The sequence below is a fragment of the Panthera pardus genome, unplaced genomic scaffold, assembly GCF_024362965.1.
Source record: "Panthera pardus isolate Hobbes unplaced genomic scaffold, ASM2436296v1 HiC_scaffold_21, whole genome shotgun sequence".
In the NCBI taxonomy this organism is placed as follows: Eukaryota; Metazoa; Chordata; class Mammalia; order Carnivora; family Felidae; genus Panthera; species Panthera pardus.
In genome coordinates this window covers 60,440,174-60,466,762 of record NW_026526777.1, presented here as the reverse complement: position 1 = coordinate 60,466,762, position 26,589 = coordinate 60,440,174, and the positions used below count along the sequence as shown (strand labels likewise).

General features: G+C 50.2%; 1 protein-coding gene across 2 annotated transcripts in view; it reads right to left on the bottom strand.

Annotated features, from left to right (window-relative positions):
* Positions 1-688: 688 nt before the first annotated feature.
* The window catches only part of GPA33 (glycoprotein A33), a 36,844-nt gene continuing 10,943 nt past the window's right edge, over positions 689-26,589 (bottom strand). Inside the window, exons 2-7 of one of the 2 annotated variants that reach the window (XM_019423452.2) lie at positions 22,564-22,718; positions 16,620-16,836; positions 7,890-8,042; positions 2,436-2,555; positions 1,610-1,733; positions 689-1,174 (exon numbers count right to left, since the gene is read on the bottom strand). In XM_019423452.2, the coding sequence (XP_019278997.2) occupies positions 1,042-1,174; positions 1,610-1,733; positions 2,436-2,555; positions 7,890-8,042; positions 16,620-16,836; positions 22,564-22,718 (902 nt within the window). In that variant the 3' untranslated portion in view covers positions 689-1,041. The remainder of the gene's footprint in view (positions 1,175-1,609; positions 1,734-2,435; positions 2,556-7,889; positions 8,043-16,619; positions 16,837-22,563; positions 22,719-26,589) is intronic. The other variant, XM_019423459.2, reaches the window with a different exon arrangement.

Below are 26,589 nucleotides of genomic sequence, written 5' to 3'. Positions count from 1 at the left end.
AGGAGTGATCATGATGTGAGAATGTGGGACCTACTGCGAACAAGCTGCCCCGTGTGCATACATATGCGTTCACTTAAAGCAGTGCGTACTTCCTTCCCTAAACTAGCAAGGGGGTTTGGGTGGGAGTTGTGAGTCTACAAACATATCGCAGAGACCACAGAGGGGGAGACTCAACCTACCAAAGCAGGGACCCGACTTCAGCTGGGGTAAGCACCTGCCAGGAGGATCATGCGGCTGGGGTAGCTCAGACATCAGCGTAGGGAGGGACTAATGCCCAGGTAACGGCCGTGTGGCCCATGATGAGTGTGGGACAAGGTGACAAGATTGTTCCCATGTGTGGGACGATCCGGAGTCCCTGGGATTTGAGATGGGTCTGCTGGGACGGGCGGAGAGGGAGAGAAACTGCATGGGCATCCCAGGCAGAGAGAGAAAGCCAGGAATCCCTGAGGAAGCATGCAGTGGGTTGGAGGTTGCAGTTTCTGGAGTGCATGGGAAATCTGGGGCGGGGGGGGGCGGGGGAGCGGGGAGGAGGAACTGGAAAGGGAGCCGGAGGCCAAAGTGGGTCCCGAAGCAGGAGTTCTCCCTTAGGGTGGATAAATCACAGGGAGTCCTTCCTGGACTCATTCTCTCGTTTATTCAACAAATACGCACACAGGCAGGCGCTCCCGAGGCGCCCCCCTGGGTTGGCAGCCACTGCCCTCCTGAGGCCAATCGAGGGAGCGCCCGGCTCCATGCTGTGCCTTGGGAGCCCCCCACTCCCGGCTCCAGAGGAAGGGGGGGGCTGTGGCCTGGTCCAGGGTGAGGTCCAGGGCCCTGAGCTAGGCGGGCGGCAGGGAGAGGTCACTTCCTGGGTGAGGGCACTTGGCAGGGTCAGTCACGAGCGAGATCCCCTTAGCCAGGTCCTCCAGCTGATGATATGGGGAAGAGGCATCCCATCCATGACGGGGACGGAGGGCCAGAAAAATGGGTGAGGAGACGGGAGGCAGGAGCAGAGGCATGAACCGCAATCTTCCCCCGACCCCAGCCTGCAGTGTGCTCCAGTCACCGGTCAGCGTGGCCCGGGGACTCCCGCCCGTAGCTCCTCTCGTCTTCTTGCCTGTAGTCGTCCTCCTCTTCCCTCCCCGTCTGAAGCTCTCTCAGCTGCTCTGGAGGCTTCTGGTAGGCCACCCGATTCCTGCGGGCACGAGGACAGAGGGGAAGGGTTTGCCCTCGTTCTGGCGTCGGGGAGGTGGGCCTAGTGCCCTGCGTGGGAAGAGAGCCACGGGACCTGCCATCCCTACTCCTCCAGATGCAAAGGGACACTGGGCTGCAGGACGGGCAGGGGGCACAGATTTGCTCTGCTCATGAGCTCAGGGTGTCACGGGAACAGGCCGGCTCCACTAGACACGGAGGGGCCAGACGGTGGCAGGGGCTCAACCCCAAGCTTGTCCCTGCACAGGCCACAGGAAGCCTGGGGAACCAGGGGCCTTGGAGTCAGGTACCAGGCCTGCAACGCCACCTGGGGGCAGCTGTGCCCAGTGCTGGCATGACTAGAAGGGGCCATGAGGAGCTGTGACACTTCCTCCCACACTGCTCAGACCCTCGCCAACGGGTGTCCCCAGACACTCACTGCCTTGTGTCCTTGGCCTCGTCATTCCCCCGGCAACAGCAGCAGTAGACGACAATGCCGATGACAATGATGGCTGCAGCCAGGCCCCCCGCAATGCCCGCATACAAGGCCACGTTCATGGAGGCTGCAAGACACAGAGCAGGGCAGGTGCACCTCCCAGGCCAGAAGCCCAGGCTCTGGGGGCGTGAGCGGAGCTGACGACGACGAACCGTGCTGAGGGATTCCTCTGGAAAGGCCCAGTCCCCCTCCCAGCCCAGGGGCCAGTGCAGCCAGCTTCTAGTAACACTCCATGAGGCATGGCCTTGTAGAAGGTGACCGGGTGGGGCTGGGGAACACTCTTCAGGATGGAGGTGTATACAAAGATACACAGGCCAATCGACTTGGGTCCCAACACTCCCTGGGCTACTCAGGCTCCTGAAACGTCCTCAGCTGTCAGCCCTGCCAGGTCCTCTCTAGCTTGTCCTTGAGCTGGTCAGGGTGACCGGGTAAGGTCCAGACTCTGTGGCAGCTGACTCTGGGCACCTTCCCATAGCCACCGAGCAGCCCTAAGGGCGGGCGGGACTGAGCAGGTCTCCAGAAGTCAGTCTGAGGCTCTTCTTCCAAAGAACCAAGGGAACAGGACTGGCCTCTAGACAAGGGAGGCTGGGACAGGAGCGTCTGGCTGAGGTCACCCCAGCTACCCTGCCAGCCGGTGACCCTAAAGAGGCTGCCCCAACTCACCTCCACAGGGTCTCAGCTGCCTCTTTGCACCCCAAGCCAGTGATCTCCTGGGCTTCGTCCACCCCCCTTACCCTTCTCCCTCCCCCCACGCCCAAACTGCTCTTACGAGGTCTGACAGCCACAGTGATGTTACAGGACTTCTCCCCCACCTCATTTCTGGAGGTGCAGATGTAATAACCCGACATGTCTGTGGAGATGTTCTTCAGAGACAAAGTCTGGCCTGTGACTGGGAAGGAAGGACAGTCAGGGTGAGGAGACCGGTCAACGCAGTTCAGTGGAAACAGCTGGGAATTCGGAAGCCTGAATTCCTAGGTGGATACAAGCACTGCCACTGAACTTGTCTGAGCCTCGTCCGTAAGGTGGACAAAATGTCCACCTCCGGGCCTTCTAGAACAAACGCAGGCAGGAAGCGCAACTCTGAAGTGCTTAGAATTCAAACCCCCTGGGTTCGCAGCCTGGTTCCGCCACTGATTAAGTTTGCGGCTTTGGCCCAGGAATTTAGGTGCACTGAACCTTAGCTTCTTTATTTACAAATGGAAATAGTCATAATCCGCGGCGCACACAGTAATTGTGAGCGTAAAATGAGGTACTAATCGATACAAGCCCACAGCAGAATGCCTGGTGTATCGCAAGTGCTCAGGAAACATAAAATACGTTATGCATGACATGAAAATGCTTTATAAGTAGAAAATGTGGCTGTAACCACTTTTATGATCTTTCGAAACCGAATCCCTTAGCTTGGACTCATGGGAGACGTCTCTAAGAAATCAAGAATGGGGGCGCCTGGGTGGCTCAGTCGGTTAAGCGTCCGGCTTCGGCTCAGGTCACGATCTCATGGTTCGTGGGTTCGAGCCCCGCGTCGGGCTCTGGGCTGACAGCTCAGAGTCTGGAGCCTGTTTCGGATTCTGTGTCTCCCTCTCTCTATGCCCCTCCTCACTCGCACTCTGTCTCCCTCTGTCTCAAAAATAAACATTAAAAAAAAAAATTTGTTTTAAAAAAGAAATCAAGAATGGTCCAGTTGTCCTCATGAGACACCGTCCTGCTGAATCTGTGATCCTGTGGGTTTCTTCACCTGGAAAGGGAGAGCTTTATGCTTACACGTACTTCCTGTCCTCAAAGACGCTTCGTCATAACTGCTGTTTGGAGCGGAGAGTGAGAGACCTTTCCGTCTAATTTGCTGCAGAGTCAACCTCATAAGATTCTGCTGCCACCAGGTGGTTCCGTTTCATCCAGAGGAGACATCTGACACGGCAAGCAGGATCTAGTCACGGCACTGCTCAGAGGTGGCCTACCAGCTCCAGTAACAGGTCCTGGCTTTCTCTGACTTATTTCACTTGGCATTACACTCTGTAAGTCCACCCATTGCAAATGGCAAGATGTCATTCATTTTATGGCCGAATTATATATATATATGTATATATATATATATACATATATATATGTATGTATGTATATATATATGTATATATATATATACATATATATGTATGTATGTATATGTATATATATATACACACACATATATATATATTCCAATATATATAATCCATTATCCATTATATATATATATTTATATATATATATGTATCACTTCTTCTTATCCATTCAACAATCAATGGACACTTGGGCTGCTTCAATATCTTGGCTCTTGTCAACAATGCTGTTATAAACGTAGGGGTGCGCGTATCCCTTTGAATTCGTGTTTTTGTATTCTTTGGGTAAATACTTTAACTTTCTGAGGAAACGCCATCCTGTTTTCCACATACTTGAAATTTAAGAAACAAAACGAATGAGGGGCGCCTGGGTGGCTCAGTCGGTTAAGCGCCCGACTTTGGCTCAGGTCACGATCTCGTGGTCCGTGAGCTCGAGCCCCGCATCGGGCTCTGGGCTGACAGCTCAGAGCCTGGAGCCTGCTTTGGATTCTGTGTCTTCCTCTCTGTCTCTGCCCTCCCCTCACTCACACTCTGTATGTCTCTCTTTCTCTCTATCAAAAATAAAGAAACACTAACAAAAAGAAACAAAATAAATGAGCGAAAAGAGAGAGCGAGAAATCAAGAAACAGGCTATTATTAATAGAGAACAAATTGATGGTCAACAGAAGGGAAGAGGGTGTGGGGTGGGTTAAAGAGGTGATGGGGATTAAGAAGTGTACTTGTGGTGATGCGCATTGGATGTTGTACAAAATTGTTGAATCACTATAGTTTATACTTGAAACTAATATAACATTGTATGCTAACTAACTGGAATTGAAATTAAAACTTAAAAGAAAAATAGCAAGTCCGGGCTTCCTAATATGATCACAGGGTCACAGATCTGGTCCTGCATTCACACCAGCTTTTATCTCTTGCCAATTCTCCTGGTGTCCAGACCAGCCCCTGCCCCACCTCCACGCTCTGGCAAGATAGTCGCTTGGTGTGGATTTTCCGGGTCTGGATGTGCTACCTGCTAGATTTCCTCAAGGACGACTTCCTACGATTTTTTTTAACAATCGTGTCTGGACGGCGGACCAAATATTTCCATCTCCAATGTCACAGAGGTAACTGGAGGCTCAGAGACGCTAAGGAACTTGCCCAAGGTAGCAAAATTAAGAAATGACCGAGCGTCACAAAAGTCCTGTTTTAGGTCTAGAACTCCCTGGAGCAACTGACAGTTGTCTTCAAAAATACATATACATTCTAGAAACAACGTATGTTCGTTATAAGACTTTGTACATGACATTAAGCTATTATTTCAATTCAGTCCAGTCCAGAAAATCTTCAGAGGCTGCTCGCATCAGCTCGAAACAAGATGAGGAGGGTCTGTGTCCTCCTGGTGGGAAAATGGTAGATATGAAACCAGGGTGACCACAGGGTGATTAGAGTTCAAAGCGGAAATGCTATTTGGGTTTACAGTAAGGGAGTTTAAACTCATCCGAAGGGGCAGGGAAAGCCGGTATAAAGAGCAGAGAATAAAATAAAATCATCTATAATCTCACCAGCTAGAAATAACAGCTGGTGATTTGGGTTATTTTCTTCCAATCTTTCCCCATGCACTTTCTTTAGATTCTTCCCTTGAAACCCACAGCAGTATTTCTGGATGCTCACTCTCTATAAAATGCTACCTCTTCTCTCCTATAGTCTCATATACCTCTGAGTGTTTTCTGGAAGATTGCTTACATGTGACATTAACATACGGTGCTAAGAAAGGGGTCCATGACCTACCAATTTTAGACATCATCAAGAGAGGGTTAAATCAGTTTTTGAAGAACACAACTCTTAGAGCTTCTAATATGCTAATGAGCACCGCGTATCCATAAAGTGGGCGTTACGCCCATAAAAAGGGATACGGGAGTGCTGATGCGTAGGGGCACTTGGACCCCAATGTTTATAGCAGCACTTTCAACAATAGCCAATTTATAGAAAGAGCCTAAATGTCCATCAACTGACAAATGGATAAAGAAGTTATGGCTTCTATATACAATGGAATGCTCCTTGGCAATGAGAAAGAATGAAATCTGGCCATTTGCAGCAACGTGGATGGAACTGGAGGGGATTATGCTGAGTGAAATGTCAGTCAGAGAAGGACAGATATATGTTTTCACTCATATGTGGATCTTGAGAAACTTAAAAGAAGACCATGGGGGAAAGGAAGGGGAAAAAATAGTCACAGAGAGGGAGGGAGGCAAAACCTAAGAGACTCTTAAATACAGAGAACAAACTGAGGGTGGATGGGAGGTGGGGGAGAGGGGAAAGTGGGTGATGGGCAGGGAGGAGGGCACCTGTTGGGATGAGTACTGGGTATTGTATGGAAGCCAATTTGACAATAAATTACATTTACAAAATAAAAAATAAAAAATAATGGGGGTTATAGTATTAATGGTCTTATTTTGTAAACTAACCCGATTTTTTTTTTTTTTTAAGAGGCATCTAGAAGGAACACACTTTGGGAAATGCTCTATGACCCTGGGAATACTTAGGGGGTCTATAGCCCTTATCAGAATCCCACTCTTCAGAGTGAGAGTTGCGGTCTACGTGTAAGGTATACACAGCATGTTGCAGACAGATCAGGACAGAAGACTTCAGAGTGTCTCCTAGGACCTTGCCGTTATCAGAGGCCAGCTTTGGGCTCCGGGCCTTGTTCCTCAAAGGGAACGGTGGACATTAGAAACTGCTCTGGGATTAACCAGTGCATATCCAGTGCCACAAGACCTGTTCTTATCCTGACTTGGGGCTCCCAAGCCCCTTTTCCTCTTGGAAAGGACCTAGCACAGTTTTCTGAAAGTCCGCTAAAGCTAACGTTTCCGCTGCAGTGGCGGCACCTTGTGGTCAACAAGGGGGACGCAATGGGAAGTCAGCCTCCCACTTCCCAGGGCTCCTGCTGCAGAGAGATTTCCCCACCGAGGAACCCTGGTCTCCCAGGGGCACTGACGTCGAATTGGCAAGATTTAGCTTTCCCCTTCCCGGCCGCTCTCCACTCGTCCCCCCCCAACCCCGGTCCTATGGCTTCTCCGCAAGCTCGGGCCGCCACCTCTCACCCAGGACCCTCAAGATCCTCCCTGGCTGCAGGGCCTGTGCCCACCCCTCAACCTTCCAAGAACCTCCTCCCCTAAAGTGCTCTAGCCCCCAGAATTACCCTTCCCTCCTTCACTGATACCCCAATTCCTACTCCATCAGTTCTTGACGCTCAGCTGACTGGGGTGGGGTTTACCAAGGATGTTCAGAACTATCACACATGGGATCTCCTCTTCTCCTCCTTACAGCCCTCAGGGAAGGTGGTATAATGATCATCCTGGTTTTCCAGATGAGGATAAGTGTCAGAGGGGCTGTAAGTGACTTACAGCTACAAAGTGTCGAGGTCAGGACTGAAGTTCCTGTTTGGAATGGGCTGCATGTTGAGCCCAGGGACGGGGGACTTTTTTTTTTTTTTTTTTTTTTTTTTTTTTTTCAGTTTGTTTCCTGACCAAAGGTCAAATACCAAGCTTCCCAGTACAAAGCTGGTCTCCAGGCAACCACAGCTGAACCTACCGTCTCCTTTTCTGAGAATGTGGGACCCTTACAGCGGACCTGGTCATGTGGGTGGGCACGCCCATAAACGGGGGCCAGGTCTGGGAAGCTGGGGTTCAGTGGAATCTGAGATGGACCAGCCTGGATCTGGAATGGGTATGAGAAATTCCCACCCTTGGGTGGAGCCATAGAGTTAGACCGGGGGCCTCAAATGTATACTTCAGGACATGACCGTAGTCAAAATTAAAATCCTCCTCTCCTCGGTGCTTTTGCACAGCACTGGTTATCCAGACACGCTCATTCAAGAGAATTGAGTTGCGGGGAATGAAGATAACAAATGGACATTTACTATGTGCTTCCACTGAGTGCTTTACACGAGTCACTTTTATTTCCCACAACAACTTATAAGATGGGTATTATCACGAGTTAACTTAGAGATGCTGCAAGATATCAAAGGCTGACTGCAGGGTGGGGGAAAGGGACGGCCTTCAGCGGGGCCTGATTGGTCAGCCTCAGCCAATCACCTGCATTTTGGGGTGGGCGGGGGCACCTGTCTTCCCCGCTGTCTTCCCTGTTACCTGGTGGGGCTGGCCGCTCCTGGTTCAGGATGTCGTAGGTCCTCCAGCTGTACTGAGGGGCAGGAGAGCCCTCCTTTGATTGGCAGGTCAGCTGGATGTTGTTCCCAATGATGGTCTCTCCCTCGATGCCGCACTCTGGTTTGGAGGGTGGGACTGTGTAGGCGAAGGACCAAAGAGAAGGCATGAATCAGGCGGGACTTGGGGACAGCCACCTCCTGCCCCAGAAATACAGACATACTGCTTTGTTCTCAGGTGGAGAAGTTCATAGCCTGGTGGTGACAAATACTGCTGGAAGGTCAGTGCAGCCCGAAATATCTCCTCCGTGGCCTGTCACCATCACAGAGAGGCAGTACCACCGGAAGCATCCTGAGTGCAAGATTAGAGTCACCACTGTTATAAAGGTGGGTGACACTGAGGCCCAGAGAGAAGACTAGGCAAGAGCCTGGTGGGACCAGAACCCAGGTCATCTGACTTCCACTTCCAGTGCTCTCTCCACCAGCCCATTCAAGTTCCCCCCAATGTTGGCTCATCTGTGCCATTTTAGGGAAATCTTGCAATCCCTCAGTGTTCCCATCTGTAAGACAAGGGGACAATAGACTTTTTCTGTAAAGGGTCAAAGGTAATATTTTGGACTCTGTGAGCCACATTGCGCTCTGTCACTGCTTCGACTTTTTAAATAAAGCTTTATACACACAAAAACCATTCTTAGCTTGCAGGCCATGTATGAACAGGCCCAGGCTGGATTTGGCCACGTCTGCCCACCCCTGGATTAGGGGAAAACCCTTCTCTCTGGAGCCCTTCAATTCAAACTTCTTAGGAATAATTCCCTTTGTGTTAAGCATGACCCTTGTCCCGTGTTTTGCTGATAAAACGCAACTGCTCGGAGTAACTGGGTGATTGGAAAAACCCCAGGGGGCAGCAGAGTTGCATTCTGGGTGGAAAATGAGGACAGAAGCAGGGGGGCTGGACAGAGAGGCAGAGACAGAGAAAGGGAAGCCTACAGAAAGGAGGCTCCAAAAACCAACAGCCCCCCTGAACTCAATCCTAACCTGATCTCCCATAATTCCTGAAGACCTTAAGCCGGTGTTTTTCACTCGGCACTAACTACCACTGTGTAGGGTGGTTCATTCTACAAACTATATTGGGCACCTATTATGTCTGATACCGCTGGGCACTGGGATGACATAGTGAGCGACTTCCTGTGTTCAAGGAATCCAGTGGAGACAAGAGACAAGTAATTGGACAATGACCAGGCAGGAGGCAAGGCTGCTAGGGTAGGGAAGGGACTCTGACCCCATCGCACCCTGGGCTGGGACCTGAAGGAAGAATGAAACTAAACAAGGCCACTAATGGAGGTGGTGGTGGTCAGAGAGGTGAGGGCACGCCACACAGAGGGAACAGCATGTGCAAAGGCTCTGAGGCGGGAAGAAGCATCAAGTATGCGTGAGGTTTCAGGTAGTGTCCTTGGGGCAGGGAAGGGGAGGACACGCAGTGCAGAGGGCTATTACTGAACTGCTGTGTGGCAGGCCTGTCCCCTCCACCTCTTTCTTTAGACCCTTGCCCAGGAAATAGTGCTGCCCTGAGTGGTCACGGAGCCTGGAGACTGCCTTCCGGTCTTGCGTAGCCCCACCAGGAGTTGCTGGGGGAAGCTACCCAGAATGCACCTCTCCCTGCCAACCAGAACCAGTTTTTCTCTGAAACAGGCAGGGGGTTTGTAGGTGTGACCCACATCTCCTGCTGCTTTAGGGAGGGCCAACCAGGTGTGGGACAAGCATGGAACACATTATAGGTGCTCCCCTATGCCAGCCCGGTTGGACAGCCCCTAAACCTAAGAGGCCCGAAGTTCAAGAACAGGCTTCTTACATCCTGGTCCAGGCACCAGGAATGAAGCAGCCTGGGAAGGAAGAGGCTGCTGCCTTCACCGCCCTGACAAGGAGCCCTCCTCTCTGCTGGCCCAGCAAGCAGGTACCCCGGGGGGGGGGGGGGGGGGGACACGGCTTCCCAAGAGACTGGCTCTAGGTCAGGGCTGCGGAGCCAAGCTTTGCCTCTGCACTCTCCAGGGGTACAGGAACATCCCTCTCCACTCATCAAAAGCATCACCCTGTTGCCCAGTATGCCTTTACCAGGGGACTAAAACTTTATTTCACAGAGAGCTGGCCGAAAATACAGTATCCCCTGAGAAGTGTCACAACAACCAGCGTCGTACGAAGTGCGCATAAATGTAGCCAGGCCTCTCTGTGTCCAGGTTTCTCTCTGGGATCCAAGACAAAAAGGGGAGACAAGGGTCCGAGGCAAAGGAGCATAGAAAAGCAATCCGAACAAACCGGAGGGTAGCTTTGCTAGGGGAAATTATCAAGGCAAATCCTTAACTCACTCGGGAGGCAGAAGAGATGACAAGAGACCAACCAGCGCCTAGGAGGCCAGGCTTCCGGAGGAATGTGTCAGTATTTGTCACCCCGGGGCCCCTAACCTCAGCCCCCAAGCTGCCCTCCCGCCTCAACCCAGCCTAGAATCACCCGCCCTCACTCTGTCCAGACCCTTCTCTAAGGGTTCCCTCCCCAGCCCCCACCCCATCCGAACAAGCTAGGGCCTGGAGTCTGCTCTAGTTCAAATAGTCCCTCCTCCCGCTGCGCGGCTGTGAGGCCTGCGGGGCTCCCGGAGATCTCGGGTTCTGGGTGGGCTCGTCCTTCCCCCCCCCCCCCCCCCCCCCCCCCCCCAGTTTGTAGCTGGAAGGATTTCAGGAGCTGGAGCGCTGGGGGAGGCCAGCCCGGGGCGCTAGGGCACCGCGTCGCTCCACAGCCTGCACCTCCCGCTGATGACGCCAGGGGGCGCCAGAGGCCGGGGAGACGGGCTGTCCCGCCCCCAGGCCAGGTGGCTTCCCCCGCTCGGTGACCAGCTCCGTGGGCTCCGCCTCCGTCCGGAAGCTCTCGGCTCGGTGTTTACGGTGAGGTCACCCGGCCCGAGGGGGCGGCCCCGTATAATTAAAGCCCTTCTGCCTAAAAATAACCCAGTGGCAAAGGCATTTGGAAACTTTTTTTTTTTTTAAGATTTTTATTGGATTCCTTAACATTTGGTACAAAACGATTTCTCGCTCTCTTTCGCGCTCTCTTCCTCTGTTTGAAAGCAAAACGTTGGTTTCGCCGAGTTCCACCTTCCCAGATTAAACTGTATCTTTTGCCCTTCCAGCTAGCCAGTCCCCGTCTTACAATGAAGCTGGCCCTGAGAGGGGACGGAGGAGGCGGACGTTCACACTAAGGTGACGTCCGGATGCCCAGCCCCGAACCAGCGCGTGCTGGCCGCTGAACACGGGAGCTCCTTAAGGGAAGCCGGAAGGAGACAGAATTAGCCAGAAAAGGACCAGGGGAAGCGAGGGATTCAGCCGGGGGCTAACAGGCAATAAGCAGTGCAGAATAGAAACCAGCGAAAAATGCGCGTTTTCTTGGCTCGGGGCTCTCTCTCTCCCGGGAGCCGATGCAGATAAAAAATGAAGAGCTATGCGCACGGAACGGTTTCTTGCAACATTATTTACAAAGCCTTAATTGGAACGGGCTGCATGTTCCGTCCAGGGACGGGGGACTCTGCACCCACTTGCTGGAACCGCGGGGGGCTTCGAGGGCGCTCAGGGCTAGGGCAGCAATACCTGTTAGGCTACAAATTCGGTCAGTCGGGGACCGAGCTGGAAGTAAACGCGCACAAGCATAAAACCTAGGGACGCCACTGAATTTCTTTTTTAGTTTCTCTCCCTCTCTCTTTTTTTTCTTATTAGTATTTTCAAGAGGGGAGGGATCACCAGACGCCCTCATAGGTGTTTGGATCAAGGTCGCTACACTGGGAGAGAGCGGGCGAGCAGAGCTCCATTTTAACAACTTGCAACCTTCTGTGTACTTGAGTCACTTACGCGAGGAGCCCTCCAGACAGCAGGCCCCCTGCTCGAACGGAGCCAGCTAGCACAACACATCGGGGCACCCCACCTAGATTGGGACCAGCTAAAACACAGCTGTAAAAATGCTATAGAGGATAGAGTGTGATGATGACAGCCTGGTCCCTGAGATGAGAGGGGGTGGGGATGTTTCCAAGGGACTAAGACCCTCTAGAGCTCCCACTGAAGACGCAGAAACCACGGCTGGTGCGCTCACGGGGCCGTCTCCCAGACCCTAAGCAAAGACCTTCCCGGAGAAGAGCAGTTACAGACTCTCGCTTATCAATGAGCGTTGTGTCCAAGATGTGGGTGTTCTATGGGCAAACGAGGGCGAGGGGCACATCCAGGGCTGACACGGCTTTGCCCCCTCCAACCTTCTTTTGTTGGCCCCCGGGGCAAAGCACAGGTTACTGCCTGGGGCGAGATCAAACATCAGCCTCAAGCTTACGTCTGCTATCCACTCAAAGAGACGGTACTTTGAAAAGGAAAATAAATCTAGAAGAATTCGGGAATCATCCTGAACTGCACCCATTGCTGGCTGGGAGTGGCAGGCTTACGAGGTGGAGAAGTGAAGGGCTTTGCATTTGGGCTGTCCTGTTTCCATGGAAGCTTGGAGAATTTTCTACAGGTCATTCAACCTCTCGAGCCTCAGTGTTCTCTTCATCAAGCATGAGTGTTAATGTCCGCTTCCACCGATAGATTGCAAAGATTAGAAGCCCTAATATCTGTAAAGCTCTCAGATGCCTGGTGCATACCTGGTCCTCAGTAAATGGGAGCCCTTAGCACCATGAATTTCTGGCAACTTTCACACAGACAAAGGTCATTGCAAGTTGATGGTAGTTTTCTCTCTATTTAAGATAAATCCCCTCTGTTTGCAGAGCAGGAGACACAAAGAATTTGGCTTTGGGGATGGGTGCAGGGTTGTGAAAGGGTTCCTTGCCTGTCTCCTGCACACAAAGAAAGGCTCCGCATCTGTCCACAGGAGGCCTGGAATATTCTACAGAGATGCCTTGTTATTGAAGGTCATTGGATCTGATATACATCTTCCTAGATGAGAGGACTCAATATTTTTAACACGTCATCCCTTTGCAAATTAGGGTGTAAATTGACCATACTTCCAGTAAACTTTTATTTTTTTAATTTGTTTTTTAATGTTTATTTATTTGAGAGAGAGAGAGAATAAGCAGGGGGTGGGCAGAGAGAGAGGGAGGCACAGAATCCAAAGCAGGCTCCAGCCTCTGAGCTGTCAGCACAGAGCCTGACACAGGACTGAAACCCACAAATTGTGAGATCATGACCAGAGCTGAAGTCAGCCGCTTAACCGACTGAGCCACCCAGGCGCCCCCAATCAACTTTTATTTTAAACTAAGCAACATGTGAAAAGTTAACATGGAAGAGTAAATGTGTAAAACCTGACAAAATTGGAAAAGTTTAGCAAGAAAAGATATTACACGGCGCCAGATATTAAAAGCCTGATCGCTCCAACTAAAATATACATATCAATACTGGTTATAAACATGCTGTAATCAAAACCATGTCATATCAGCAGAGGAATAATCAAAAGGAAAATGAACAAAATGAAGAGTAAAAAAACAGCCATGTCTGTGTAAGAACTTAATATGTGACAAAGCTGGAAGTCCAGTGAAATAATAAGTGTTTCTTTGTTGCAGCAAATGATGCCGATGTCATTGACTGTCCATTTGGAAGAAAACAAAGTTAAACTCCCAGCATCCTATTTACACAAGTAGATTCCAGATATAATAAAGGTCTAAGTGTAAAAAATAAGACTTAAAGACATAAGGAAAGAATATTGACTTCATTTTTATAGTCCCAAAGGCAGTGGAGAGAGACGTTCATGACAAGGGGCTCCAAATGCATGACAGAAATCATCAACAAGACAAAGATCGGGACTTCTGTGTCTCAGAATTTCCACCACAACTTCCAGGACGGCAAGTGTCCTCAGAATTAAGGAGAAGCATGAGAAAGGTCCCAGCGGCCTCTCCAGGAGCAAACCCTTGGGTTATCCGTCACACTCCTCCCACCCACGGAAGAGAAGCCTGGAGGTTCATTAAGGAGGAGATAGATTCCTTTGAGGAGGTGCTCAGGAATAGAGATCCAGAAGCATTTCCCCTCCTTTTTTTTTTGTTTTAAGTTTTTATTTTGTTTCTTTTGAGAGAGAGACACAGAGAGAGAGTGGGGGGGGGGAGGGCAGAGAGAGAGAGAGAGAGAGAGAGAGAGAGAGAGAATCCCAAGCAGGCTCCGCACTGTCAGTACAGAGCCCGGGAGGGGGCTCGAACTCACGGACCATGAGATCATGACCTGAGCAGAAATCAAGAGTCAGACGCTTAACTGACTGAGTGACCCAGGCACCCCTCCTCCCCACCTCCTTCTTTTAGAAGTGAAGGAGCCATGTCCCCCATCTCAAGTCAGGGAGGCACCCAGAGAATCCCACGTGGAGACTGGGGTGCTCTGCCATTAGAGCGGGCATCTCTCATTCCCTGGCTGAAGCTCCCTGAGTGACAGAAACCTGTAAGCTCCTGGGTGCTGATCCTGCAACCCGATGATGGAAGGACTTTATAGTCGCTCCTGCGTTTCTGGGGACCCATCTGAAGACTGTGGGGCCTGCCTGTTGCCGAGAGAAGCTGGCTGGAGCAGGCTGCGAAGGCAGGGTAAGGGCGGGGGCCGATTCGTGTCATGCGGCAGGACTCTGCTTGCTGGGCTGCAGGGAGCCCAGAGTGGGTGCGCAGAGAGCAGGAGTGAGTGCCACAAGCAGGGGCTGGGTAGAGAAAAGGAGGGGGGCACACACACTACCTGTGTCAGGTGGTGGAACCCACCATGGCACCCCTAAAAAGGCTGTGGTGGGGAGGTCCGCTATGACTGGAATTGTATGAGAGCCAGGACGGAGATATACCTGGTCCAGCCAGGTGAGCAGGCCTTTGCCTTTTCCCCTTTATCCCTGCCTCCCTTGGCCATGGCCTCAGAGGAGCCACATGGCCTCGCGGGGTGGAAGGAGCTGGACTAAGGAGGGGAAGGAGACAGACCCAAGCCCTCACTCCCCGCCGCTGGTCCCTAAGCTTTAGGGGGTTGGGCCCGATTGGGGGATGGTGAGGCCTATTAGTGGCTAGATTAAGATTTTGATTTAGGCTCAACTGATTTTTTTTTTTTTTTCACCTAACAAATGAACAATATTTACGAAAATTTAAAAGATAGGTAACATTCGGTGCTGGTAAGGATATGGGGACACAGTTATGCTCAGAGAATGCTCCCAGCAATGTAAGTTGCTCTGGGGAAAACACTTTGCCGGGACGGATTGCCATTTAACGAGAGCATAGTCTTTGACCCAGAAATCCTACTTTTAAGAATCTATCCAATAAAAATAAAAAGAACGGAGTGGAAGAATATCTATGTATCTATTGATATCAGTATTGTGCATACAAAAAACAATGGGAACAGCCTGAGAATATCCATCAGTATGGAACACTGGAACAAACCGTAGTACATCCATGCGACCGAACGTATGCTAATAGGTAGATCTATCAATATTGACCTGGAGAAATATGCACGTAACATTACCCAAGATAAGTTGCAGGGTGATCTTTGTAATATGATCTCTTTTTTTTTCCCAAAGGAAAGGAAAGAAAGAAAAAGTGTGTGTGTGTGTGTGTGTGTGTGTGTGTGTGTGTGTACATGCACACACACGTGCGCATGTGCGTGTTTTGAAAGCACATGGTGAAAAGTATGGAAGAATACACATCAGTATCACCAATAGCTACCGTGCTGGTGGCAGACCGGAAGGAAGAGACAGTTAATTATTCTTTATTCAGGGCTATACTGTTTGGCATTATATCAACAACTGCTTCCAGGCAGCCACTTTATTAAATTAAAAAGAAAATCCCACCAAGTAGTGTAAAGGGAGACTACAAAGGAAAATGATCCATCGTTTGGGTTTAAAGGGTTAGCTCGGAGCCCGGAGGCTGCTTCAGATTCTGTGCCTCCTTCTCTCTCTCTGCCCCTTCCCCACTCATGCTGTCTGTCTCTCAAAAATGAATCAATGTTAGGGGCGTCTGGGTGGCTCAGTCGGTTGAGCATCCGACTTCGGCTCAGGTCATGATCTCACGGTTCGTGAGTTCGAGCCCCGCGTCGGGCTCTGTGCTGACAGCTCGGAGCCTGGAGGCTGCTTCGGATTCTGTGTCTCCCTCTCTCTCTGCCCCTCCCCTGCTCATGCTCTCTCTCCCTCTGTCTCTCAATAATAAACATTAAAAGTATTTTTTTAATGAATAAATGTTAAAAAAAATAATAAAAAATAAAGCGCTGCTCACCTCCCAGGGTAGAGGCCATTCCTCATATTGGACATAGAATAGACATTGACTAAAATGTTCCCAGTAACAGTTGGACTCTGAGTCAGGTGCCTACTTTCTCTGGGCCTCGTCTACAAAATGCAGATACTAAAGTAGATGTCTGGCCCTCAGCACCACAGAAAGGCACAGTGAGAGCCCTCATCTAGGATCTGCGATTTCTCTTTGCTCCTCCCTAATAAGTTCGCCTTGAAAAGGAAGAGAGCTTGGGGCATGGGGAAGAGCACTGGACAGAGCAGGGACAGAATTTCCCAGGCTGACCCCGGGGCCACTCCAAACAGGCCTTCTCCTCTGCCCGGGGAACTGTCCTTGGTGGACACAGCTCAGAATAAAAAGGGAAGCCCTGGGGGAATCTGGCTTTACCTGACCACCAGGGAGCTCCTCCTCCCTGCACCTCTCCCTGCACCACGGCCCTGCTGGCCCAGGAAAGACCAGGATAGAGATGGAGACACTCACCGAGGACTAAGAGCTGGACACGTGACTTTGGGGTGCCTCCCAGGTCTTCCATCAGTGACACTGAGCACTCGTAGGTGCCATTGTCTTCCATAGTCAGCTGACCGATAGTGATGGAGGCGTCTGAGATCTCAGCGTTGCCAGATACATTGACTCGGTCCTTGTAAAGTTCACCGCTGATGAGGGTTTTGGTCAGAAATTTCCAGATGAGCACCATTTCCTGGGAGGAAGAAGAAACGGCACTCGGTCTTACCCCAAGTCTCAGCACGGAGCTTGCAGCCCGTGCTGACCACCCTCACCCATCGTTCCCAAGCCCAAAGTGCTGACACACCAACCCATCAGAACAAACAGCTCTAATACGTGGTGCCCGTTTGCGGATCCTTTTATTGTGCATGTATATTTTTAACGAAAATTTTGGAAGACCTGGGCAGGTAGGCCGTTCATACCGCAGGAGCACATGTGGATAAATGGGGCCTTCTCAGACCCCCACACTGTCGCCTTTCGTACAAGTGGCAGTTCTGGCCTCTCTCTTACCCATTCAATTTCAGTCCATTGTCTGTTCTCATTCATTCAGCCAACCCATATTTATTGAGCACCTATTATGTGCCATACATGGTGTTAGGCAGCCCCCCTCGGCTTCCGAGCCCACTTTATTTACTTGACTCGTGCCTTTGGAATATGTTCATTCATTGATATACTCGTTGTTTACCAAAATGAACATGACACTGGCTCAGATCACTACTTTCTAGCCAGACTGCCTCTATTCAAATTCCAGTTCCTCCACTTACCAGTTGTATGACCTTGAGCAAAATGCTGACCTCCCTGTTTCCTCCTCTACGAAATGGAGATCAAAATAATAATGCCTATTTTATATGATTTTTGTGAGGAGGACAGTAGGTAATATAAGCAAAGCAGTTAGGGCTTTGCCCGACATGCTAGGTTTGCTGTGAGCGCTAGACATAATTGTTCCTGAGGACCTACTAGGTGTGCCTGACATTCAAAAACGGATCACTCATGATTTCTGCCCTTAAAGAATAACAAGAGCGATAGGCAACCCAATGTTAACAACGCCCGATAATTAGCTATGGGACCTCAGAAGAGAGGTATTGCTTCTAAACTGGGAAATCAGGGAAGCCTTCCCGGAAGAGTTCCTGGAAGACAGTGCCTTGGACCCCGAAGGACAAAGGAGAACCAGCCAGGCAAAGGGCTGGGGAGTTGGGGCGGTGCCTGTTGGAGGAAGACAGACGTATCTGGCATTTTAGGCAAACGGAGAACAATGGGGAAGGTCCTCGGAGTGGGAAGCTCTGGGTCAACCCTAAGTGGTTCATAGGAAAGGAGGTGAGTGTGTAGTGAAGGGTGGGTGGGAGGTGAGCCACAGGCAGGTAGCAATGAAGATCAGACTGCTGTCTACTGAGCACGTGTTGCATGCTGGGTACTCTTCTAAGCACTTTGTATGTATTATCTCACTTAATCCTCACAATACCCCCATGATGGAGGTATTGTGATTACACCCATTTCACACATGCGGAAACCAAGGCACCGAGAGGTTAAGGACTTCTCCCAAGTTTACATGGTTAACTGAATGGCAGGGCAGGGATTTGAACCAGACGTTCTGGCTTCAGAGCCTGAACATTGATTCTATGTTACCAGATTGCAGGCTCCGGGTATATGGGACTGAATAGTTTGCATTTTAGCCCCAAAGCATGGAGAGCCTGAGTGCTTCAACACAGGGTGGGAAATGAATTAGAAGGAGAAGGAAGGGCCGTTAGGAAATCTGCAGTTAGCAATTCAGATGACAAGTGATGGGTCTTGAGGTAAGGCTGTGCCCATGCAGATGGGAAGAATGAGTGAATTTGAGGAGCGTGAAGGGGGCAGACAATGGGGCTTGGGGCGCATTAAAGGTATAGGGTTGGGGAGTGGCAGACGTCAAGGGTGAGAGTCTTTGGCCCGGATATTTGGGTGTGTGGTGATGTCACTTCCAAGAGAGGAAACACCTAGAGAGAGAATGGGTTTTTTAAGGTTTATTTATTTTGAGGGGAGGGGCAGAGAGAGAGAGAGAGAGGGAGAGAATCTGGAGCAGGCTCCGTGCTCAGTGCAGAGTCTGATGTGGGGCCCCTTCCCACCAACCGAGAACACAGAGATCATGACCTGAGCCAAAATTAAGAGTCAGATGCTTAACCGACTGAGCCACCCAGGTGCCCCGAGAGAGAGAATGTTCTAAGACAAACTTCATTCTGTGCTAAACGTGATGTGCCTGACGCATTGATAGGACACGGGGGCGGGGAGCAGGGGGGCGGGGGGAGTTCGGGAGGAGCTGGGCTCCAAGGGATGGGGGCTTGGGAGTCAGTGACCTAGATGTTGACTGAGCCGTGGGCCACATGAAGCCGCCCCAGGTAAATGAAGAAGGTGCGCCAAGTGCCGGGTTACTTCGTTCTGAAAGGTCAAGGGGAGGTCAGAGAGGTAGGAAGAAAACCCAGGATGAGACTGCCGAAAGGCCAAGGGAGGAAGATTCGAGACGGAGGTTGAAAGAGGTTGACAGTGGGAGCTGCTAGCGCGAGATGAAACCGGAGGCCGGAGGAGCACATTGAAGTCAGCGGAAGAGAAGTTGCTGGTGATGCCAGGGGCTTGGCGGAGGCAGCGGGCAGAGCACGCTGGGGAGAGACGGGAGCGTGGCCACAGTGTCAGGGGTGCCGCCGCCCGTGTCCTTTGGGGAAATTAGAAAAAGGAGGCCTAGTGTTCGGGCAGACGCAGCCTGTGCCAGGGCACTCGAGCTGGCTAATGGAGTGCCCCCTGCCGGGCAGGGCGTCACTGTGACCGCCCCGGAGGGGACAGATAGAAGGGGCGGAGCATCAGGGCGGGAGACGAGGGACGGGCTCGGCTGTGGACCGGTCCGTGGACGCAGATCCTTCCCAGCTCGGCTCTTTTCGGCCCTGCTGGCTCTGCCCCGGACTCTTCATGCCCCAACCGCCCTTCCAATCACAGCTGTCCTGTGGCTTCTCCCTGATCACCCATCCCCTCGCCCGTGTCACAAGAATCTCCCTGAGAACACAGAGCGAATCCCTTCCTCTGCACCCCTGCTTACTCTCAAGGGGATTGCCTCAGATCCTTTCGGAGGTGAGGGATCCATCCGGAAGAGCTTTAGTGTTTGAGCACTCGGAGAGGTGCCTGGCAGACTTTGCATCTGCTTGGCTGAACCCACGTGGTGGTGAAAGAGACATCCTTCAGTTTCTCAGGCTGAAGGCAGCAGCTTCCCTCTCTAGGTTTTCCCCGCTAGGATTCCGGAAATAGGACGTGTGCCCGTGGCCCATCAGCATCCCTGGAGCCACAGACAGCAGGTGCAGCAGGCCACGATTTCCTCTCCTTTACCATCCGTCCTTCTGCTGTAGGCCCTGGGTGTCCTGGGTCACCCCTTCTCTCCTGTCAGGGAGAAAGCTAAATGCCTTCACTCTGGGTATTCCAGGGCCCTAATGCTCACCTCTGGCAGGCACGTTTGGGGAGCGGGGGACATTCAAGATACTTTTGTGATTTTTTAACCTCTCCCCCCTTTTGTATATGTAATGCTAAGCATGAGAAAATGAGGAAATATGGCTCTAATGTTTAACAAAGGAAGGAGAAAGAAAGACCCTAATTTCTGGGAGGGGGTCTCCGTGGAAAAGGAGATCAAGACTGTTATCAAAAGTTTGTCTGGGGGCGCCTGGGTGGCTCAGTCGGTCAGGCATCGGACTTTGGCTCGGGTCATGATCATGCAGTTCATGAGTTCAAGCCCCTCATCGGGCTCTGTGCTGACAGCTCAGAGCCTGGAGCCCGCTTCAGATTCTGTGTCTCCCTCTCTCTGCCCCTCACCTGCTCGCACTCTGTCTCTCTCTCGAAAATAAACATTAAAAAAAAAAAAAAAGTCTGTGTGCGTGATTGCCCCTGACTTTAGGATCCAAAAAATTTTTTTTTTTTTTTTTTTTTTTTTTGCCACGTTGTGCCTTTCCTCCTGGATTGTAAGTGGAACACAATCCTGGTGCCCATTTATACTGTGAAGTGGATATTGTTACAAAGAACACACCAGAGGCTTTCTCACTGGTAAGCAAATAATGCCTTGTGAAGGCAGGAGAGAAACCCCTGCAGTTTTACCAGCTGATGCTGTCTGTCTGCTGGAGAATAAATTTTGGATGTTCTTTTTTCTTCTGCCCCCCCCCCTCCAAAAATAAAATTAAAAAAATCAAATAGGTGCTCCACCTCTTAAAGTTAGAGAAATGTGAATTTGATCAATAACGAGATACCTTTTTCACTTATCAAAATGGCAAATATCAAACAGTCTGGAGAATGCTCTGTGTTGGAGAAGGAGGTGCCCTCGTGTTGGTGAGAGTGGACATTGCCATGACATCGAATGACAGCAATTTGATTTTATTTATCAAAGTTTTAAATTCACATATCCTGTGACTCAAAAGTTCCATTAAAAAAAATTGTTTTTATTGAGTTATTTTTGGGAGAGAGGGAGGGGCAGAGAGGGACAGGGAGAGAGGGAATCCCAAGCAGGCTCCGGGCTCTCAGTGCAGAGCCCAATGAGGGGCTCGAACTCACGAACTGTGAGCAGAAACCAAGCGTCGGACACTCAACCGACTGAGCCACCTAGGAGCCAGAAGTTTCGTTTTAAATAATTGATCCTATATGTATATAATTTAAATATACCTTCATGCTATTATATATGTGTATATATATATATCCATAGACACTCATATAGAGATATTTATTGCCCCATTACTCGTAACAGCAAAATATAGGAAACAAACCAAATGTCTATCATTGGTACAAATAGCACATTCCTAAAATGAAACACAATGCAGATGGTTAAAAAATGAGATAGATATAAATGTACTGACGTATGAAAGATCTTCATGGTACGTATTAACAGGAAAAAGCCAAGTGCAGAACGACGTATGTGTAGTCTATGTAAACATACATATTCATATATGTATATGTGCACATACATAAGTCTACACGTACGTTTGTATTTGTGTATAGCCTGTATTGAAGGCCACCCCCAAATTGTTAAGGGTGGTTCCCTCTGGTGAGGGGAACAGGAGACTGGGAAAGGTAGACAGACTTTCACTCTGGGTACCTTTTTACTGCTTCAACTTCGGTCCTATGCATGTGTTATTTATTTATATATTTACTTTTTTAATGTCACTTAATGACAAATTAGTTTCCCTACCACACCCGGTGCTCATCCCGACAAGTGCCCTCCTCCATGCCCATCACCCCCTTTCCCCTCTCCCCCACGCCCCCTTAACCCTCAGTTTGGCAAACCCAAGCATCTCTTAGGGTTTGCCTCCCTCCCTCTCTGTGACTTTTTTTTTCCCCCCTTCCCCTCGCCCGAGGTCTCCTGTCAAGCATGTGCTATTTAGACACACACATTCACCCAGTTGAGGCTGTGGGGAAACAGGCACTCAGGCCCTGCTGGTGGAACACAAAATGCTGCCCTGTGGAGGGCAGCTTGGTAGCCTCCGTGAAATCGTAAAAGCATTTACCCTCTCTGGGAGCGCATTCTACCTGAGCTCTTAAGGAATGCGGGCGCTCTCTATTAACTGATACAGGAAGCTCTCTGGGAACGATATGAAGTGAAAAATGCAAGGGGCAGAACAGCCTGGAATATGCTGCCTATAAAATCTGGTCTCGGGGAGAGCTCTGTGCTCGTGAAAAGGAATGACGGTCTCGAATGACACAATTTAGGTCACGTGAGACAGTCCAGCAGAAGGATATTTTAGAGAAGGTCACTTTTTCATGATAAAGGACCCCTCCCCGGGGCCAACATTCACTGCTTCCTCCCGTCAGCCCAGCCTGGGTGTTAACGTTTATTCTAACATTTATTGAAAGACTCTTTAGTGCTTGTCCCCTAAGAGGTCGTGGTCAGGTAATACGCATTCCCATGACAGGAGTATTTTTTAAGGATCCTTACCGAGTGACTCCTTAGAAGCTTGTCCCATTGCACAAATCCATCTCGGTTGGAGGCAGAAGTGTGGTAGGTGCACGGAAGGGTAACGCTGTCTCCCCGGGCAGCCCGGAGAACATTCCGGGGGGTTTCCACAAAGATGGCATTGGCAGTCACCCAGACTGGAAAGGAAGTGGGAAGCGGGAAGAAGTAAATGATACGGCATAGCCACTCGTCGCCCATAGGGCTTCTGAGGGAATACCCAGGGACATCCTCCCCCTGCACTCGCAGCCGGACAAGATCACACTGTGATCTTGGCCGTGGCGCACCAGCTGTTCTCCTCCAAGACTAAGGCGAAGACAAACGTGCACCTTGGTCCACCCTATACCCATCCCGCAGCACCACAAAGTTAAATGTATTGTGCGGTAGTGTGGTAGCTAAAAGCCCGGCTTTGAGCCTCAGCCCCACCTCTTACCAGCTGCGTGAACTTTTCTCATCCGTCAAGTAGGAACACGGATACTCCCTAGAGCTTCTGGGAGAACTTGATGGGATAAGACGCGTAAATAGATATATATTTTTTAGTCCCCGTCACATAGACGGCTCTTGATAAATAGTCCTCACCATCTTTTTCGTTGTGATGATGATGTAGTCATTCACTGAACACATTTTTACGCAGCGCTTAAAGGTGGTAAGGAGTTTTATAAATAAGATTAGATCAAGGTAAAGAGATAGAAGGTATTCCCCGGGGTTTGTCGGGAAAAGGTGTCCCTGGTGAGTTTATTCTACATAAGTTTATCAGGACAAGGTGAGGAAACCAGTGCGGCCACGCGAGTATGTCCCATCATGTGTGCTCATCTTACCACATGATGGTGACTCTCCTCCGTGTCCCCTCCTCTTGGATCTGGGTGAGGCTGTGACTACAGTGTGGGTGTCGCCATACGGCTCCTCAAGCTAACCTGTAAGAGGCCGTAAGCTTTGCCTGGTCCTCTTGAGCTGCTCACTCTGAGAACCTAAATCAACATTCCGCGAGGAAGTGAAGCGGCCGCATGGAAAGAGCACGTGCAGGTATTTGGGACACGCCCCTAGCGGAGGTCCCCGGGCAGCCACCCTCACTTCCCAGCCTGTAACTGAGCAAGCCCAGCCATCGAGGGAAGCAGAACCGAACGGACCCTGCAGAACCCGCCCATAGTGAGGATTCCTGAGCAAAATACATGTTGGCATTGTTTCAAGACACTAAGTCTTGGGTGGTTTGGTTTGTAGCAATGGGTGGTTGGAGCAGAAAGCCACGTGGATACGTGTCATGAGAATTTTCTAGGCAGGAGTAAGTGTGGTCCACGCGAGGAACAGCAAGGAAGACACAAGGGTGGGAGGGGAGTGAGGAGAGATGAGACAGAGAAGGGTCTTGTAGCACATATTTGGGGCTTTAGATTTTACTCTGGAGGCGTGGGAAGACCTTGGGAGGGATTTAAGCAGAGGTTATACATGTGACATACGTTTTGTTAATTTAATTTTAAGTCGACATCCAAATTAGTTAGCATCCAGTGCAACAGTGATTTCAGGAGTAGATTCCTGAGGGCCCCTGACCCATTTAGCCCCTCCCCCCTCCCACAACCCCTCCAGCAACCCTCAGTTTGTTCTCCATATTTTTGAGTCTCTTCTGTTTTGTCCCCCTCCCTGTGTTTATATGATTTTTGTTTCCCTTCCCTTATGTTCATCTGTTTTGTCTCTTCAAGTCCTCATGGGAGTGAAGTCATATGATTTTTGTCTTTCTCTGACTGACTAATTTCACTTAGCATAATCCCCTCCAGTTCCATCCATATAGGTGCAGATGGCAAGATCTCATTCTTTTTGATTGCTGAGTAATACTCCATTATATATATATATAAAATTATATATATATATAAATATATATATAATATTATCACATTATATATATCACATTATATATATATCACTATATATATATATATATATATATATATATATATATATGCCACATCTTCTTTATCCATTCATCCATCGATGGACATTTGGGCTCTTTCCATACTTTGGCTATTGTTGATAGAGCTGCTATAAACATGGGGGTGCCTGTGTCCCTCCGAAACAGCACACCTGTATCCCTTGGGTAAATACCTAGTAGTGCGATTGCTGGTTGGAGGGTGGTTCTATTTTTAGTTTTTTGAGTCACCTCCATACTGTTTTCCAGAGTGGCTGCACCAGCTTGCCTTCCCATATTTGACATACATTTTTAAAGCATCATCCTGGCTGAAGTGAGGTGAAAGGAAGGAGGATACTGGGGAACAGAACGGAAGCAGGGCAAACATTCCAGGGGCTATTTCAACAGTCCAGATGAGTGCAAATGGTGGCTTGGGCGCAGGAGGTGGTGGTGGTGGCGGTGGAGAGAAGTGATCCACATTCGAATGGATGTAGAAAATAGAGCCAATGGGATTTGGCTGCACATTAGATTTGACATGTTAGAGGAAAAGAGGAGGCAAGGATCTGTACGGGATTTGGCCTGAACAACTGGGAGGGTGGGATCGTCATTTACGGAGAAGACGAAGGCTGAGGGAGGGGCAGGTTTCAGGGGGAAGATCTGGAGTTTGCTTGTGGACATGTGAAGTTTGAGATGCTTATTAGACACCTAGGTGTTGAGGAGACGGTTGTGCAAGTCTGAAGTTCCCCCGGAGAGGTCTTTGAAGGCCAGAGGATGGGGAGGAAAACAGAGAAGTGCACGAAGACAGGGAAGATATCCGGGACGGGGCCCTGGGGCACTCCAGTGCTTAGTGGTGGCAAAAATGAGGGGAAACCGGCAAGGGAGAAAGAGAACTGGCCAGGGGGCTAGGAAGAGAGCCAAGAGAAAGCATGTCCCAGAGGCCGCGCAGGAAGCGATTCATGAACGCAGAGGGGGCCAACCACTCCGATGCTGCCCATCTGTTGGGCCAGGGAACTGGGAACCGAGAGATGACCACTGGCTGTGGTCACATGGAGGTGACCTTGGTATGAGCAGATTCCACGGAGTAGAGAGGGATGGAGCCTGGGAAATGGGTTCAAGAGCAAATGGGAGGAGAGGAAGAGGACGGCTTTTGCCAAAAGGGAGAGAGAGGGGGGCGCCTGCATGGCTCAGTCGGTTAAGCGGCCGACTTTGGCTCAGGTCATGATCTCACGGTCTGTGAGTTCGAGCCCCGCCTTGGGCTCTGTGCTGACAGCTCAGAGCCTGGAGACAGCTCGGAGCCTGGGGCCTGCTTCGGATTCTGTGTCTCCCCCTCTCTCTGCTCCTCCCCTACTCACGCCTCTGTCTCTCTCTCTTTCTCTCAAAAGTAAATAAACATTAAAAAAAAAAAAAGGGAGAGAGAGAAAAGGGGCTGTGAGGGCTAAAGGAGTCTGTAGGGCTGAGAGAGGTCTGTGCCTTTTTAAAAATATATGTTTCATGATTTAAACAATGTTTTTTTAATACTGCAGCCTTTGTTTTCCTCTTCTATGGGATCTTTGCATCCCTACTCAGCGAGTGAGACAAAAGTGTCGGACGGGACATCTAATCTGTGATGAGAAAAGTAAGAAGTAGAGAAGTTCATCTCTAGAGCCTTCCAATTATCCAATATCTCCTTTCCATCTGCCCAGAACCCACCCTGCCCCGAACAGCTGCTGCCCCCCTTCCTGCTGCTGCCTGAGAGCGGCCTGCCTCATGCTCAAAGGGTTCTCTCTCACCCTCACCCCCCTCAAGGTTCTCCTCAAGGCTGAGCCCTTCTATTCGTGAAGAGTATCCAACTGACTCAGCTAATTCCCCACAAGGGGTTAAAAATGGTCAGTGTTGTGTTAACCACTCCAAGGACAGACAAAGTGGGAGAGCGAGTGCTTTCACCTCTTGGAAGGAATCAGAATCTCCTGGTGCCATAGTTTGCTGAGGAAGAAGTTTAGAGTGGGTCCACTGTCCTAGAGGAAAGTTCCAGGCTATCCCAAGCAGAGTGGATGCCTGTCTCCTTTGTGCCACCTGCTACCCAGGAGTACCTGCCTCTTAGCACTTCTGTCTCCTGAAAGTTTATAACATAATACAGC